General features: G+C 39.5%; 1 protein-coding gene across 1 annotated transcript in view; it reads left to right on the plus strand.

The window, feature by feature from the left end:
- Positions 1-19659, plus strand: part of lsamp (limbic system associated membrane protein) — a 235777-nt gene that overhangs the window by 183051 nt on the left and 33067 nt on the right. Inside the window, exon 4 of the mRNA XM_080504709.1 lies at positions 14109-14234. Within this exon, the coding sequence (XP_080360835.1) occupies positions 14109-14234 (126 nt within the window). The remainder of the gene's footprint in view (positions 1-14108; positions 14235-19659) is intronic.

The following is a 19659-nucleotide window of genomic DNA, read 5'->3' on the forward strand; positions in this document are numbered from 1 at the left end:
GCTGTGCACCAACATCAACCAACCAGATCAGTGAATGCAGCGATTACTGGTAGAGTGGTGCGGGTCATGGCTTCATTATCCGATGAAGAAATTAAAAAAACAAAGTGAGCAGCATGAAACAGGACAGGTTACTGCTCGTCACAGGGTGAACAGACACATACTGTATTCTCACTGCAAACGCCACACCAGAGTGTTTTTTTTCTCACTGACCACTACAACTCTGCCACCTTGATCTTCACACTGATGAGATAAGACAAGTGGCTATTAGCATCTTTGAACCCTGTGTATCATGGCCAGGAAAGAAAAGACCAACAGATCAGCATGTTTAGCTAATCAGCTCCCTGATTTTACACGAAAAGGTCAGTTTATTCATCACCACAAGTTCTTGCTACAAAGTGCGTGTAAATGCCATCATCAGGTTTAGTTTTGTCAGAACAGCTCAGCGTCTGCCCTGACTCCCTTTTTTTGTCTTAATTTTTTATCCTCGGGTGCAACATTAAATCATTTGATCAAATATGCATGAGGACTTGATTTTGATGTAGAAATGACACTGACGAACAGAACTTTTAAGCAGTCCTGTTTTGAAAGTTCACCAAGCTCAGAACTGTTTCCTCTCCACATATTTACTTGGAATTTATTGCGAAATTTGAAGAAGTGCTCGAGGCAATGTTCCTATCTATTTAAACTCAAGTATGTTATTTGTTAGCTGTGCTGCATATTAGAGAAATATCTGACAGACAGCCACTCTGCACCAGCAATTAAGTTTGATTATTTAATTGGATGTGTACTGACTGACCTCTGTCTTCAGCCATAATTGGTATGAAATTACACTATACTTTCCAGTATTCTTTCTGGGGAATGGCTTATTAGTTTTTATTTCTTTTCCAGGAAATTGTTGGACAGCGAGTGACCCTGCAACATAACTGTGACTAAAATATATTTAGTTGTATTATCTTCCGTCCTTCATTTTATGTGTCACAGCAGTTGTGCTGAACTATGTGTCTCTTGTCATACCTATCTGTGCAGGCACTAATTAAACCAGTCTCAAAAGTGTTTGAGATATGACATGAATCAGTGGCGCAAAAGCACATCATTCCCATTTTTTGCTTACCACTGAAAAGGTGAAAGGTCATGGCTGTAGATTGAACAACAGACCTCTGTATTCAATCTCTGCTAAAGCTGTAATGGCTTCTCACCAATGGGTTCATAAGGCCTCCAGTCTGACAAGAGGTTCATGTTGTGATGTGAGATGTGCCGCTCAAAACTCAAACACATTCTCAGTTTTAATGCGATGCGACGCCTTTTAACCAACCGCATTGTTGGAATTGGCAGTGAATCACGTGGTATTGATCAGGCCGCTGCTGATTGCTGGGTGAACTTCCTCCGAACATCCTTGATGGTCCTCTGAGGATTGGCGAGGTAATTTTGAAAGGCCATCTGAATGCCACAGTAATTTGATGGACCTCTTTCAAAGCAGGGAAACTGTACGACGTACACCTTTGAACTTCCAGTTTTACTTTCAGTTTGCATTGATCAATAAGATAGTGTCTCTGCGATAGTGCGGTGTGGTAAATTAAATCGGCACTGCTGGGCATGAACTACAGGCTGGAGCCATGGATACCTGTAAGTGTTCCTATTTCAAAGAATAATCAATAAATGCTCTATGCTGAAGGTCTTGCGGTGGTGCAGCGGGCAGTACTTATGGCTATAAAGCAACATGTGCATGTTCTCCCTATGCATTGGCTGGATTAACTGGGGCACTTTCACATGTCACAGTGTGTGTTGATGGATATCTTTCTTTGGTTTGGGAAGTTGAGTCAAATTATTGGCGTAAATAATGTAGAAAAGGAGTAAAAAAAACAAAACATCCTCATCAAACTAGTTGGTATTACTGAGATCAGAGGGCAGTGATGACACGGTGATAATTTGCATCAAAGCTGCATACAAAATCATGTACTCTGACAAAACTTTATTTTATTCAGGTTTTTTTAAATGTACACTTTGTATGAAACAAAAATAGACATCGGAGGTTGTTTTAAGTTATACTATCATTTTATCGCATGGCACATCCAAGTACAAATTTGACTGTATTTGACCACTAAACTAAAATTTGTTTGAAATCTTGTTTCCAGATCAGTCATCTCCAATCTGTTCCTGGCTGTAGATTTCCCGTGTTTGGCTTGACTGAAACATTTTTTACAATCATTGATCAGAGATGAGGTCCACAGCCTTTTTCTGATGCAAAATGGGTTGTTAATGGCTTAATATTGTTGGATCAATTCATCAATATAAATGTAAAAACATATGCGTGGATATATTTACTTCTTTGATGTTATTCTAATGGAGAGGAAAAAAATTAAAACTGAATCTCCATAGAAACCTTGGACTATATCCAAGGTTTCTGCTGAAGCAGCTGGTCTGTAAGAGACATACTTGAATTAGCTTCGGAAGAAGAAAGTTGAGGTGAAGGCAGCAGAGTGGCCCAATAGAGGGGAAACGTGAAGCAGTTGCATATAAAAAGCATCAAATATGAGCTCCCTATGGGTTGTGAAAGGGCTTGTGATCTCCACTCACCCTCATGTGAACAACATAGCATGATGAGAAATGGTATTTGAGAGTGGAAGTGCAAAGAGCAACGAGTGCTTTTAAGTCACTGAGGAAATTGTACCTGTGGAAGGAAAGAAGGCAGTGGCTGTCAGGATCCTGCAACGTTGGATTTACCTTGTCTAGCCATCTTTGTTTTCCTCATCATCGTGAGTGGTGATATTGTAAGCTTCTAAAACCATCCAAAGGCTTGAATATGAAATCGGCTTTGCGGTTTTGGCAGCTCCTCCTCACTTTTTGGATGCCAAGTCAGAAGCAAAAAGCTACAGTGTCCAGGATTAACCAACCTACCTGCGCTTGCCTCAGATAAGAAATACACTTTACCAATTATATTAAAGCAAATGTTCTTCATAGGGACTGTAGTTCCCATTAGTTGGTTTTATTTGAAGAAAATATACAGTCCGTAGTATTTTTTTCTTGTGAAAAAAACATACTACTATACCGGTCTACCTTCCCACCTCCAGTTTTCTCTGTTATAATTCTAACACAAATTTAATGTTTGTGTGATTTACAAGTTGCTGCTTGCGCGGGCCCCTCATTGGAAAAAACATACCTCTTAACAAGAGCTGAGAATCCTTCTCCTCAATAAATGGCTTTGGTGTCACCAAGTAGAGCAAGGTCGACATATCAGGACTGGTTGCAAATGCGATGGGGCTCGAATACAAAAAAAACCTATATCATTCATCCTTAGAATAAAAGGGAAGAGAAAAACTGTGGAGTGTGGAGAATGCTCCTTTTCTTCCCTCTGTTGCTTCCATCGGTGCCTCCAGCAGGCCGTTGCTGCCGTCTCATATCCAGTGCTTCCTTTGAACGTTTCACAGGCACCTTGGGTTTTTAAAGCACTGCTCTGCTGATGGCTACAGTCTGGATGAGGGAGAGCTGGTGTCTTCTCCTCTGTCATCACCTCTCTCTTATCTACCTTTTCTCTTTCTCTTCTGTTTCTAGAAAAGGTAAACGAACGAGTGGAAGGGGAGGTTGGCGGGGGCAGGGGAAATGCCAGGAGTCTCTCTCTCTCTCTCTCTCTCTCTCTCTCTCTCCCTCCTGCAGCACTATCTGCAGCCTACTTTTCAGTCAGATGTATTTTGCTCATTTCAATTCTGCCGAACCAGGCCCGGGGGGGGGGGGGTGGAGAGAGAGAGAGAGAGAGAGTGTGTGTGTGTGTGTGTGTGTGTGTGTGTGTGTGTGTGTGTGTGTGTGTGTGTGTGTGTGTGTGTGTGTGTGTGTGTAGCCGCTGAAAAACTACTGCCCCCCCCGGGGTCTCAGATCAAACGAGATCGGCGCTCCTCTGCATTTTGCATGTGTTGATGCGACAGTAGTGCGCATTCAAGTTAGTGTGTGTGCCACTAATGCAGAGCAGATGTAGCTTGTCGTTACATTGGGAATCAATGTCGACATGAATAATTGAAGATATCAGCTGTGGGTTTTAACAGGGAGTAAAGCTGTAAGGCGGACCAGTGGAGTCACAGGAGGAAAAAAATAAAACTGTATTTGTGACTGTACTCATAGAAGTATCATGTTTTCAATTGAAGACAACTTTTAAAGTTAGACTATCTAACCTGCGTGTGGTTGAAATCTGTTAACTCTCTCACATTATGGGAACATACAGGAATAATTTACATCAACAAATATTGTGTTGTCATCATTTATAATAAAGGCCCCGTTTACACGACTAACCCTGATGTTTCAAGTAAATACACTTTGTTTTTACAAAACGCTTTACACATACATGCACATAGAAAACAATAACCCTTTTTCCCCGTTTATACTCCTTCAGAACTCCCTTACTAAGCCATATTATATCGGAGATTTTTTTTTTTTTTTGTGGTAGAGGGTATCAAAGATATTATGTAAGTGTGGGTTTTTCTGTGCCTCTTTTGCTTTTCTCACCTTAAATTCGGACAAATCCAGAATGTAAGTTTGATAACTGTCTTGTTTCTTTCTGCTACTGCACTTCTTTTAGTTTGCAGATTGCCTTGTAAAATTAAGGCGCCGAACAGGGATGCAGAAAAAGGTGAAGGAAAACATAAAAAAGAAAAAAAGTCTAGTTTAGACACAAACACATGCTCATTAAGAAACAGTGGATGCTGGTTTAAAGTGACAATATTCAGCCACTTAGTTATGACTACGACTATTCTGGCGGCCTTTTTTGTAGGGGAGGTTTCATGCTGACCTTGTTTATAGAAAGCGGGTAATTGACAGTAAAGCTTCCAAGCGCTAAAAGCTAAAGGGAGTGCTTTGTTCTGATTGTCTTCTAATGGTTTGAAATCAGCTGAGCATAATCGCACGCCTCTTCTGCTCTCACTGCCACGTCACTCCTCCAAATGTGACATTGAGAAGCGACGGGGGGTAAATGTTTGGTGTGAGGGACATGAGCCCCAGGGGGAAGGATACAAAGCAATTACAATACACATGATGCATTGCTGGATCATATCTTAAAGCCTTTCAATGCTATCAAGGCCAAGTGTATGTTAAAAAATTTTTTTTGGGGGGGGGTTGTTTTATCCAGCTTTTCTTTAAGTTGTGTGCATAATGCATTGCGTATTTGGTTGTTTTAACCAATAGCCTGTGATTGGGCACTGTAAGGGAATGAATTTCACAGTCCAAGCCTTGAGCTGTCTTGTTGTTCACCGTTTTCTTGTTTTAAAGAGCGGAATAGAGTTTGGCACAGTAATCCTTGAATTGTAATGAACAGTTTAACTTGAATATAAAGCAATCTGACAGAATCCAGGTGGGCAAAGTTGCAGCCTGTATTGCCTGCTGCCTCCCCCGCTTCTGTTCAAAGGCTAATTTCATGCCCAATACCTCCACGCTTGAGACGGACAGAAGAAGAAAAAAAATGTTTGTGTATTTTCTTTTCCCCCCAAAAAATAAAATAACACCCATGATTATAGGAAATGGAAGACAGAGCAGGAGAGTTACTGGCATTACAAACAGAGACGCAAACAGCAATGCAACGAGTCAGTTATTGTGTTTTCTTCAAATCCACTTTATCAGAGTGTGTGTGGAGCGGTCGTGCCGAGCAGCTCCTTTGTTGCACTCCACGTGTCTCTTCCAAACTCGTCTGTTGATTGACAGAGTCGCACTTTCTCTATCACCAACCAAGGATGGCGCCTTCGTTATTTATTTAGCACGTTGATACTTGCAGGTCAAACCGATATTTTTTTCCAGCTTTTTTTTTTTCAGTACAAGAGCAGAATGTTGACAGCATTAATCTTCTTCCCCCGTGCTGAGATTTCTGTTAAACTGACAAGGCACTTTGGAAAGTGCCAAATCAAACATCTTGGTTTCACTGAATCACTTTTAACAGTTTCACGGCTTCTTTGTCTGTTCTGTTTGTGTTTATTCCACGCTCGCTTGCAGAGCAAGTTGTTCGATATTTCAGCTAAGAACATCTTATTTACCTTGGATGGAAAGCTTGGAACGGTGTTGTTCTAATTTGTTGTACATGAGCACGTGTGTGCAGAGAGCTGCTGGTGTTTATTCTTGTTGTTGCTCATAGTCATCTGCATGCATGTATGAATAATACCAGCTGCACAAATCTAGAAAGCCTTCTTTGATTTTTCCAGCATAACAGGCAAGACAAATATCAGATGTGGAAAAATGCTAACATTTTTGAAGGATTGTGTTTTCCCTGTCAAGCTCCTGTTACACTATTTGCTGCAGCTATTCATTATCATTCCAGTATTGTTAAAATGCTGTACGAAGTATGGACAACCAAGTGCAGAAAGGCAACTGCAACACAACTCCATGCCTCAAAAGTAAAGTTTGAATATTCTATTTATTGCTTTTTATTACAAAACAAAACAGTTCCATCTGCAACAGAGACTGAGCCTTGGATAAATGGATCCCCAAATCAAACATTTTCTTTTTCCACTTGAAAATGAGGCCGAAGATTTCCTCTTTTAGAATTTACTGTTCTGACTCCGCTCAGTTCTGCCTTTCAAACTTAATGACTTTCATGTGTGTATAAACATGAACGGATATACCTTCTTCTGGATATGAAAACTGCAATTTAGATAGTAAAACATTCTGACACGTGAACCTTTACATCTATTGCAAATCAAGACTCACTATTCAGTCACCTTATCATGTGGTGAAAAAAATGATTGAAAGGTTTGATCATTTACCGCAATAACATCACAATTTCACTTAATTTTAACCATGTAAAGGAGAAATACTAATGACACATGGTCTTTATCTTTCTACATATTTGCATCATATTAAGCTGTAACTCTACCTGTACAATAATGGATATCTACCATAATAATGTTGTTTTGAGATTAGCAGCCAACAATAAATAGCTTTTTATTTGCTCAAATGTTTTGGGGGTTTTTCTGTGTGGTGCAGTGATATGCATTTAAATGAAGATGCTCCATGCAAATGTTTTGGGAGATGTAGATATCTTGATTTGAAGAGAAAGTAGATATCCATCCACCCATCCATATTTTATACTGCTTCATCTAAATTGCCCTGAAGCCAACCTCGGATGATGATGGGTGAACACACACACACACACACACACACACACACACACACACACACACACACACACACACACACACAGTGAAAGGGAGCTAGATTAAACAGAGAAAATCCACACAAAAACAGGAAAAGCATACAAACTTCACACAATTTTCATTTCATATTCATATTGACATGAGATGATGCACCTCTACACCTTCATGCAGTTTGCTGGAGTAACTAACTCAGAGTGGGGGAAAAAAACAAAAAAAGAGACTGAATAACATCTTTAAGGTGTCCAACGGAGCATTACTACAGTACGGCTGCAGGTGATTACAAGGATCACCCATTCACCTCACGTCTCATTCAAGCGTAGCAAAATTCTGCAAAACAAGCTGGATGCTTACCTGTCCGAGAGGAGCAGAGAAACCACGGCTTCAATGTTTACTCCGCTCAACTCCCCCAGCTGTAAAAACCACTCCGATCCTGACCCTGATTTGACCTCCGGCTTTACCCAAGACCCCTTCGGCTGCAGCTACTTCTACTTCTCACTTCTTCTTGTCAGCACAAACAGTTGGTGGGAGAGATTGAGACAGATAAATCCACTACACTTTTTTGTTTTTAATGCAACCTGAAACAGCAGATGGGTATACAGACATTCATCTCTTTTATTTCATCTCATCTCACTTGGTGCAAATTAATTTATCGGGGAGTCTAATCCCAAATATTTTCCTCTTCTCCTGTTTGTGTTGCATTGTGTGTTTTAGAAAGTGCAGTCAATTATATACCTTTGACGAATACACAACCTCCTCTCGGCTTTTAATATTTTGCATCCAGAATGTGTTTGTAAAAATAGCTATAAAAGAAGAGTGCACTGTTAGTATGCAAATATTCAAGTGTATTGTTTTCACTGCCTTCCATTGCTCCCCATAGTGAGTAGAACTTGCTTTTCTCTCTCGTTCTCTTTCTATCATATAAGCAGGCTCACAGTTAATGCAAGAACCTCTAAACACAACCACATCTCCCCCTAATTACCTCTCTCTTTCTCTCTTTCTCTCTCTCTCTCTCTCTCTCTCTCTCTCTCTCTCTCTCTCTCTCTCTCTCTCTCTCTCTCTCTCTCTCTCTCTCTCTCTCTCTCTCTCTCTGCCTCCCCCACTCACTATGGCTCTTGCTCTCTTGTCTTTCTTTCTTTCTTTGAAGTAAAACATTTGAGTTGTAAGCAAGGTCAGTGTATTTTTAACGTTTTCATCAGAGATTTATTATTTTTGAGATATAGGAAAACCAAACCATTAGTCGTAAAGGACAGAATGCTTGTTTTTTTTGTTTTATTAATAATTTTTGTAAGGTAAGTCACCAAATATAAGAAGGAAAACATCCACAGTATCCTAAAGCTTGTGGTTTTATGACAATGAATGAAATAGTTGTCCTTTGAGGAGCAGATTTGGATGATAAAATACCTAAAACAGAACACAAAATAGATCCTCACAGGTGTAGGTGCACATACTCACATGTAAATACTCAGTGTAATATTAAATGTTGGTCTTTTGATTGTATACTATAATTCAGCAAAAACCCATTACACTGACAACGTCCATCACTGAGGAATTCATTCTTTCTGTGCTTGCAGAGGTAAAATACTTTTCAAAAGGCTGCCCTTTCCTACATTGTTCGTTGAAGGTTGACCTATGACTAAGATTACAATTCCCTCCTTTCTTCTCCTTCCCCCCACCTTCGGTGCCGACAGCTGGACACCAGGCGCTGTACGACCGTGAGAGCTGAAATGTCATTCACACTTCTTTCCGTCACCATTGTCTCCCTTTGTTCATCTTTCTCCTTCTCCACCTTCCTCTCCACCAGGCCTTCCCTCCCATTTGCAGGGGTGACAGGGTTATCCGAGTATGAGCACTTCTTTCCTCCCCAATCCATTTATATCTGCGCTTCTCAGGATTAATTCTCCAGTCACATATCGCCACTCGCCCAATCAGCAACTCCCCCCCCCCCCTCACCTTCATTGTTTTTGAAGTGGGGGAGCGAAAAAAGAAAAAAAAGCCAATTGAGTTGTTTGTCACCTCAATCAAGAGCCTCCACCCTGCTCCGCCTCGCCATATCTCGAAAAACATATCTGCATTCGGTTCGGCCATTTGACTACAGCAATTACTCCGAACAACTTCATTTCAAATGCTGTTCGGCATGATTGTGACTGGGTTGTCGGCTGGTATTAGAAAGATGGGTTACTTGTGTGCGAGGGGGAGAAAAAGAGATGTTAGTTGAGAGAATGACTGTTAGTGATGCTTCAATAATATTCTCATTGCAGAGACAATCTGAAAGAGACAAACAATGAAATGCTGTTTCTCAGAAAAAGCGGTCGATACAGAGACTGTGAGCAGTTTTATTTAAAATCTATAGCATATGATTTTTGGCATCACACACACAGGCTCGCCCTTTGGCACTTTCAGTATCACTTGTGTTTGTTAAACATTAAGCAAAGCCAATGCAAAGGGCTCCGTCTGTGTACGTATGTGTTTTAAACACCTTCCGAAAGACAGTGAAATTAAAAGTGTGAAACTGAAAGCCCACCTCCCTGTGAGAGGAAGCTCAACTACCTGCTGCCACCAATAACACCTGCAACAGGAGTGCAACTATGCCACAATCTTTATTGTACGGCCACCCAGTAACTTTAATGGAGCAGTTGGGATTTAAGTGGCCTGTTTATGGAGGAACTGACAACAGCTGTTGAGAGCTGAAAGACACTGTTACTTTTCTCCCTGGTTTTTTTTTTTGTTTTGTTTTTTGGAACTGATACTTGACCCTGCCGGTAACCCACCAATTCCTTTCTTTTTTTGAATTCCTGTGTAAGTAAAAAATTTGGATGGATAACTATGGGACTCCTTGCTGGTCTTTCAATTCTGCCAATTTAAGTTTATTGCAGTCATACACCTATAAGTCTTGACACAATTACTTTATTCAGAAAATTACGTTTCAGCAACTTTCCACCTTCTAAATTCATACTTCCATACTACCTGAGTGATATAGAAAACAGAATAGCTTCATAGGGCTATAAGAGAGAGCACTATAATTTCTTTTTTTTCCCCCAGAGAGCACATTGTGATTTAGGGAGCAGAGCAGGCTTCGGTGCAAGTCTTTGGAAAATGGCCTCACATCTGAATTACACCTCTTGGGGCTCATAGAGTGTATAAGATTGTATTTGTTCTTGAAGAAAGAATTTTTTTTTTTAGTTCATAAAGGAATGTGACAAGGTCAAAAACTAATTGACTTTCAAATCAGTTATGGCTATTCATTAATGTCACGAGGAGAAGGAAAAAAGTATTTAATGGGTGTAAAGGAAGTCTTAAGAATGACAGAAATGTTCTCTGTAAAAGTATAGATGTTTGACCTTTGGGGGTAGATAAACCATAACCGCAAAGGAATATTCTGCATTTTTGTTGCATTTGCAGGTTTTATATTAATACTGGCAATAGAAGTAGCAGAAGCCTCAAGGGGGTACTTTTTCTTATAATTCACAAATCCATAATTCACCCTTAATTGATCATGGAGAAGTGGAGAAGCCAGTACTGGTGAACAATGCACATTTCCATTCCTCCTCTCACCCCCACATGAACGGCATTTTCATAAATGAGTATATGTCCTTGCAGTCAATACTCGAAGTGCACTACCTCTGATACAAGAAGTACCTTAAAATAAATAAATTAATATCACCGCTTAAAAGTAGACGTAATCACAAACTCTCAAAATTCTGAGTAGAATGTAATGCAAGGTCTTATGCATGATTACACATAAGATAGACAAGAAGTCTTTCATATTTCTGTATTGTCCGGTTATTCATAATTGAACAGTCTCGTGAGGAATAGATGTAAGTGTCACATCCACCAAAGCTTGTAGAGAGGTTTCAAATGCTGCTATTATTCACATGGTCTGAACCATTTCCGAGTCACTGAAGCGGTCACAATGCATCAGGTTCAGGAAAGTAAGGTTACATCACCAACAACAACAATTTTGCCTGACATTGTAACCCCCCCCCCGCTGTGTTGATTGACATGTATGTAAAAGATACACTTAAAAAGTCAGGTAGAATACTCACTGTTCACCCATCAACATTACTGACAGCTGAGGTGAATAACAATGGACAAGTCATTATAAAAGCTGTCAAAGGACAAATATGATAGACAGCAACTAAATACTCACTTTGTAGAGTTGATGTGTTCCAAGCAAGAAAACCAAAGTGCCCTGAAGACGCAGAGGTTGAAGAGTTGGTATGTAACCAAGGGAACATGAACAAACGGATGTTATTAACATTGTAAAAGCTTCACAAAGAGAATTAAATAATCCAACAGCATGAATAAGAAATGCGTGCACAAACAATTAAAAGGTATATGACTACCTGGACAGTGGTGGCAGCCTGTCCAGCCGAGACCAGGGGTGTCAAACATAAGACTTATCTCCGGCCAACCAAAACACTAAGCAAATAGTGAACATTTCAAAGAAAACATAAATGTATTTTTTTATTTTTAAACAAATTCAGTAATCGCAGTAGCAGACACAACACTGAGAGCCCAGCTGAGATATCAATGATGATGCCATGAAAGCCAACTATCTTGTTGCTACCAAATTTCCATTAGATTAGATTAGATTAGATTCAACTTTATTGTCATTACAAATGCAACGAAATCCAGTTTAGCATCTAACCAGAAGTGCAATATCACAAGTATCAGATATTATATACACATACACACTCACATATATAAATAATAAAAAAATAGGGAACAGTGTGAAGTTGCTATTGCTAGAATTTACATTATTTACATTATATTACATTTAATGGACTAAGTGCCATTAACATGCTTTAATGGGGTGAGAGTTCAGTAGAGTGACTGCTCTGTGGAAGAAACTGTCTTGTCGCCTGCTGGTTTTGGCCCGGAGGCTCCAGTAGCGGCGGCCAGAAGGCAGGAGGCTAAAAAGTCTGTGTGCAGGATGGGAGGAGTCCTTCACAATTTTCAGAGCCCTACGCAGAGAGCGCTTGCTCTGGATGTTCTCGAGGGCAGTGAGTGGAGTTCCAATGATGCGCTGGGCTGTTTTCACCACCTGCTGTAGTGACTCACGCTCCGCCACAGTACAGTTCACATACATTCACCTCAAATCCATGCTGTCAAGGTGAGATTGTAATGCAACGGCTATAGGAGGCGTTTTTGGGACATGTCACTGTATTTTGTGTCATAATTGGCTTAATGTTGAGATTGAAGTAATTTTGCATCCTAGTTGATTTAGTTTTGTGATAATATAGTCATTTTCATAACATATACTCTGCACCACAACAAAGAAAAGCTTCAAAGGTTTTTATGGCACTGTTTTACCGGTCCAGCCAAGTCAAAATGAAATGGTCCTGTATGTGGCCACTGAACGAAAATGCATTTGACACCCCTGATCTAGACTCATACTGTCCAGTCTTGACCTAAAGCTATTGTAGACAAGCTTTCGTACTGGTTTTGGGAGAAAAAATAAAAAATTAAAACTCGACAAAGATTCTTGCTGTCTTTAGGTCCCTCTGGCCCAGTCACACTGTCCATTAAAACCAGTTCCAATGCCTGAAAGCAGATATGATATAGGACACCAACAACAAAACTGGATGCTGGAATGATGAAAAAAATCCACCGGGTTTGGTTTATCACAATTTTTTTTGCATCATGTGGATAGCCGGGGGTGTTTTGCAGTGTTTACCTTGGGTGGAAATGGCAACAGAGGCACCCTGGGAAGAAGGCGAGCCAACAGAGACTATGGGCTGCTTGGAATAATGTTCTTCATGAAAGCGCAGCTGCAAGAATTCATGTGGATGTTCCTTGAGTTTCTGCGGTGGAGGCTGCTGGATTGATTAATGATCTGCTGCCTGTAACAGGACAAGTCCAGGACTCGATGAGGCGGTCATCTTGGTGGCTAAAAGGGCATGTACACTATTGGATGCCGGTTGGTGTCGGTTTTGTTCTGGTAAAAATAACCTCACAGCTATAACATGGAAGTGTCGAAGTCGATGGAAAAGCAAACCTTCACGTTGAACGTTATTGTCGTGACAACAGTAAGGCTACTTATCTCTCTCCATGAGGTGGAAAAAAGTGACTTGTTCCTGTTTTGTTTTTCTGCATATTCGAACATTCATCATATTCCAAAGCTCATATCTGCATATATATCATTTCTTATCCCAGCCACTTTGCCTCCAGTTTGTAAAAACAGTGATGTACGCCCTCAACATCAGTCATGATTGATTGTATCCGTGCTGCTGACTCGCTTTAAAGCGGACTTCACCTTCTTAATTCATCTGAGCTGTTTGCTTTTTTTTCCGCCACAGTAAAGGTTTTTTTTCCCTCCCTACCGCCGTTTATCTCCAGGTTTGTGTTTGTGTGGGTGTGACAGCAGCAGGAGTGAGGCATACTAGATGTGATCGCAAGGCAGAGCGATCATCAAGCGCCGCGTGGAGATGAAACAGCTTCCATGTAACTCTGAACGCAGCGTCGCATACAGACCCACATATAAAGGAGCCTTGCTTTCACCTTTACATTTTGAATAGTGCATCAAAGCCCGCATTTATGAGTGTGCACGTGTGTCTGAACTCAGAACCAATGCCAAGCGTCTGGTGGGTCCCCATATGACAAGAGAAGCAATCTGTTTTTGTGAGCTCGGGTCCCGGGGCAGAAGATTAAATTGCTTATTTGGATCCTGGGTTGAGGAAGTTTACTGTAAGTACCTTTGAGGGGTTTAGTGGTAGGAAAAGCAGGTTCTCCAAAGCTTTTCTAAACTTCTCCTTTTGCCTGAGAGAATCAAGGGCAGCTCTTGTTTCTGTCTGTACTAAGTAATTCTATGACTATATGAAAGTTGCTCCAGTTGGCTGATGCGCTTCCTTTGTTTAGAGAAATGTGGTCTTAGAGAAGGATAATTGCAGTACCTCGATCAGAAGTTACACAAGACTGCAACACTTTGCCATTGTTTGTGCAAAACTAAAACCTCACCTTGACGCTTCATTTGTCTCGTTTCTACAGTTCCAGCCAACATCTACAAGGTGTCAGAAGACATTATAGTGAATGAGGGCAGCAATGTGACACTCAGTTGTTTGGCCAGCGGAAGGCCGGATCCAGCGATCACTTGGCGGCTGCTCAACCCTTCAGGTAAGAACCTAGCAAACACCTCTCCTGGATAGATGTGTGCTTCGTAGTGCATCACACCACACTTCATTAACCCCCAAAAGATTTATCCGTCTTATAACTTGAGTTTTGGTTCATATTTTGTTTTTATATTGTAGTTTCGTCAAAGTCATCATCTAAACACAGACACAGTACATCAAACACTCTCTCAGTGGAACGCTTTCCTTTGCAGTGGAGTTATAATCTCTAGGGTTTATGGATAATAAATACCTCTTGGGATTAAAAAAAAAAAAAAAAAAAAAGCCCTTCTTGGGACGACAGAACTTTCCTCATAATTACAGGAACTATATTTTTTCTCTTAGTACAGTGACACTTGAAATGACACTAGATATAGGCCTCATCAGTAGAACCATCTTCACTTAAAATGTAAAGTAATTGAGCCCATGGGAATTATTTTTACCCATATAACTAACATCTTCTGTCGATACAGTTTGAAAACTGATCAGTCTCACTGGGAGCTTTCAAAACCACCATCATGAAAGATCCTAACTTTAATACCACTGGGAGAACATGGATTATTTTTGATTTGTTACTTTGAATATGTTTTTAAATTGATAATTAATTAAATAAATAGATTGCAACCTTTTTTTTTTTTCAAGCTTGAAATTGGCAGAGGTTTCTTAAATTACAGCGTGTGTGTGTGTGTGTGTGTGTGTGTGTGTGTGTGTGTGTGTGTGTGTGTGTGTGTGTGTGTGTGTGTGTGTGTGTGTGTGTGTGTGTGTGTGTGTGTGTGTGTGTGTGTGTGTGTGTGTGTGTGTGTGTGTGTGTGTGTGTGTGTGTGTGTGTGTGCAGAAAGTTGTAGGGGGAAGTGGTCACAATCATCTCCAGTCATTAAATAAATTCTCCACTCCCGATTTATATTTAATTTAAGGCAAACTGAACTGGTCACATTCACAAAAGCGGACTCAACAGTTGAGTAGTTGAGTGAAGTGAACTTCTCTGAGGCTTTGACCTTTCCATCAGACAGCATCTACAGCAGCACCCGGCAGGTCACTGAAGGAAACGAATGTGCTTAAAAACAAAAACAAGTTAGTTCCATTCTATTCCTGCTTTCTGCTTCACCTTTTCAAGGAGGTTTTCTTCATTCTGAGATATTTTAAAGGTTCAAGTTTGGCTTGAGGTTACATTTTCATTGAGTTCTACATTTTTCTGAAAAGAAGATATTTCATTCTTGTTATCTTATCTTACTGTTTCATATCTAGATTTTTCAACCTTCATTACAAAAGTACTATTACAATATCTGCTATATGTAGCTTGAAAATTTAAATTATTCAACAAAAATAACCAGTGGTCATTACTATTATTCAAATGTATGTCTTTCATAGATTCAATTAGATTAATTGGCACTGCTAAGAAAAAAATCCTTTTTGTAAATACATTAAATGCAATATTGATTTTCTAAGGGGATTGTGAATAGTTGTGTTTACATGCTCACAAACTAATGGGAATGAAAAGTTCCTGATCCTATAAGGTCCATCCAGAAAAACATTTTATTCAAAACAAGAGGTCTGATTTCTGCCGATCCTTATTCGTAAGGTACAGCACACATGCATTCAAGCCATGTCTCTCTATTTAGAGTTAGTTTGCCTGGCTGTGCACATCAGTGACATCATTAGTGCATGTGAACATTCACATCAATCTGATCACTTTATTCAGTCTTCATGTAAACGGGACAATCAAATGCCTTAATCAGAAAGATTGTATCAGACTGTGTAAACACATCTACTGAGTCTCAGGGTTTTAGGGTTGAATTATTTCTTTGTCATTGTGGCTTTTATTTGTAAATGGAAAACATTTCAGAAAAGAAAAAGAGTGTGAAGTGGTTAGAAGAGGATTTAGCATGAAAAGGCCTCAGTGTCTAAATATGTTATAATATATATAACATGACATAATCATATTTTATTTATTTATTTATTTTAGTTTTTTTCCTTTTTAATACTGTGTGATTATAGATACAATTTTGATAAGGGGAAAATTGTATGGGATCCCAGTCACCAACACACCGACTCCCTAGAGTACTTTCCAACAGATTATGATGATTAATTTGCAAATTCATCTGCACCTAAATGGGATTTGGAACACACGCACGCACTCACACATATAGGATTAACCTCGACATTGGGACCATGATTCATATAAATGAGTATGAATCTAACTATGCCTCTTCAAATAGGGTGTGAACAATGATAATAATTTCACATCAAGGATCTTAGTTTGTGGTTGCACTCTGTATCAAACCATTGAAGTATAAAAGGTGTGCTTATTATATTTAGTATTAGTGACTGTCTTGATTTGATGATCTGCATGTATAAATAAGTTTGCACATGTCATCAAACTGTGAACATATTCATACAGCTTTACATGGATGTGAGTCCTTCAGATAGTGATAATACTGTTGCCATGGGATTCAATCCAATTTCAGGGAAAAGATAAATGGCTTCAACCGCTGATAAGGTTGTAGCATGATGGATGAAGATGCTCAAGTTGACAACATCACAGTTTGATAACAGCACTACACTGATTGAAAGCCATTCTATTTGTGAGTCTTTATCAATTACTGCATCAGTTTGTCACCACACCCGGCATGTTTCATCAAATACATCTGTTTCCTGCACCTGGAAGCTGAACAACTCCGATAGATGCCTCTGCCTCTCTCTCCCCCTCTCATTTCTTTTCTTTTTTGTCCATTTGCATTATAAAGTCAAGTGATTTGTTCAGTCTTATTTTGCGAGCCATATGGCTTTAGCTGGCTGCTTTACAGAAATATAGTGAAACCTGAAAGCTCCTTTTTCATTTTCCTTCTTGCAAAGCTGAAGGGGAGCCCTCGGAAGTTCAGATGGCTCACAAAGTTACTGGCACGAAAGCCCTTTTGTTGGGCTAGGATGCTTTTGTTCCAAGATAAAGAATGGAAAACGTGGATAGAAGAAATGAAAAAGCAATATCCAATGGTAGATTTCTCACGCTACGATACACTCGACTTTAATAACGATGCTCTTGAAAGTTCTGTAGAATATTTCCATACAGTAGCTTTCCCTTTCATTATTCACTTGCTCAATGTTTTATTGAGGAAGTAGCAACGAGGCCACCTTCGATCGGCCTTTGTTCTTCGCTGAAGCAGTGTGATAGAAAGAAAAGACTGCGTCCCGGAAGTCTACATAGGCACATGCGGCTCCAGTTATGGGGAGGGGGCTCGCACGCCATTTGGAAACACAGTCACTGTTGTTATTTTTTTGTTGTTGTTCTGCAGGCATCTTTCTCCCCAGAATCCATAAGTCTAACCCAGTTGAAGTGCATGTAGGGGGACTGCTGAGAGAGATAATGATGTCTGGCAGCCTGTGGTCTCTCCGCTTCATGCTTTTGCCTGTCTGGGTGGTAACATCGTTTTTCTGAGCCCGTGAGGTTCTCAACTATTTGCTGTGACCGCACTTATTCAACAGACACAAAATTCTAGTCCATGTGAAAACTCCGTTATGAGATTGTAAAGGCAGATTATATAAGATTCCTTTATTGTGAATTAAGTTTTAATTCTGCATTATTAGCATCAAGCTTCAGTTCCTTCTGCTTTTGCTTTAATGCTAAATCATTATGAAATGGAATTAGTAATGCAAATGTTATTAAACTCAATATACTGAGCCCCACCCAAAAAAAGGTCTGGGCTACATATTAACTTTATCAGGCATAAAAGGCATAATAATAATTTAAGCAGCTAAACAATTGATTCTGTTACATGTGCACTACCAATATCGGTAGGCTTGTAATTTAGTAATAATTATCTTTTATGCAGGTCCATCAATCTACAATGGAAATAAAAAGCATTCAAGTGTTGTAATTTCTCATATGATATTAAAATGAAACCTTCACCTGGTCTCAACACAGTGTACCAACACACAAATGTCATATTCCCTATCAATGTTAAAGCAAATCCATTAAGCCTTAACAGTGCCAGTGTGAAACACTATATGAAGTGTACATTTATTTACATAAATTTAGCAATATTCTTTCATATTCTTTCATCTCTTCTGGCCAAACTTTTAAGATGTCTGCAATGAACAAGCTCATAATTCAGCCTCTCTGTTGGATTCAGGTCTGAACTCTGGCTGTACTACCTCAAAACATGGATTATTCTTTCCTTTTCTAATTGATTGAATTCTCTGCAGATATTATCTTGAGGAAGAATTTTGACTTTAACTCCTGATAGCAATGCAATCATGGTCCTCCCGCCACCATGTATGTTTGTAAGCTTTTATGCCTAATGTCCTTCTGCATGTACTTGTCGGAGCAATTCATCAACTGAAAGCACAATATATTTGTATGGGTATTTCAATTTCAAAATCATACAAAATCAACAGGCGTCAAAGTGACTCCAGTCATATATTCTTGATTATAAGACTCCAGGCTGAATTGAGGTTTTTTTAGCAGCATTACAAATGGCAAAATAATATTGCTGAATAAAGGCACAGCATATTTGTTTGTGTGTGTTTCCATTAAATATATTGTTTATGAATATAATTTCAAAGGAAAAGCAGATCAAAATATAATTTTTTGTTGTTTCTACAGAAAATGTTGAGAGAATTTCATCAGATCTTTTGAGGTATATTCGTTACCATTCAAGCAAATAGATCAAAGGTCAAGGAAAATATGATCCTGGGGAATGCCATTATATCACCCTTGAAGTATGCCTAAATTATGGCACATTTCTAAAGTTAAGGAAACTTATCCAAGATTGCTTTGATTTTTGATTTGAGTTCGACTTTCAATTTGAATTTGTTTTTTTTTGCCTTTTCACAAAGCTGCATCTCATTCTTTCTTTTCCTTGGCCGAGTGATTTGACTCTGGAGACACATGAATGAGAACCGTAATGAGAACCGTGCCTTGTAAACCCTTTCAAATTTAGCACCGTGCTGCCATTGGCCACGTTCAACTACACAAGACACTTTGTTCTAATTACGTACATGCTCTATTGTTTCTAACAGTTACCAGGCAAAAGTATTACAAGCTCCAAAACAACCATCCAACCAGAAAAGCAGTGCCATATGGTCACTGCTCACACAAACAGCTCATCACACTAAAGTAAGTGTTGATTGCATCTGCGTCAGATTCAAACCATTCAGTCGCCCCAGGGCAGAGAAAACAAAGTGATCAAAGAATACAGGAGTATTCACAAAGTTATTTTACTCTTCATCATGACAATACCAAGTCACATCACAAATCACTGGAGACAACTCTCATGTCTCATTTTGGGAGGCTTGATAATGAGCCACATATTCCAGTGTTAAAGTCTGGCGGAAGCGCACACTTGTGTAACCTCATGAATATTCATAATCAGACTATTGGTGATGGCACTGTGCACATGTGTGAAAATTCAGCCACACACACACACACACACACA

This window comes from Blennius ocellaris, assembly GCF_963422515.1.
Source record: "Blennius ocellaris genome assembly, chromosome: 2".
Lineage (NCBI taxonomy): Eukaryota > Metazoa > Chordata > Actinopteri > Blenniiformes > Blenniidae > Blennius > Blennius ocellaris.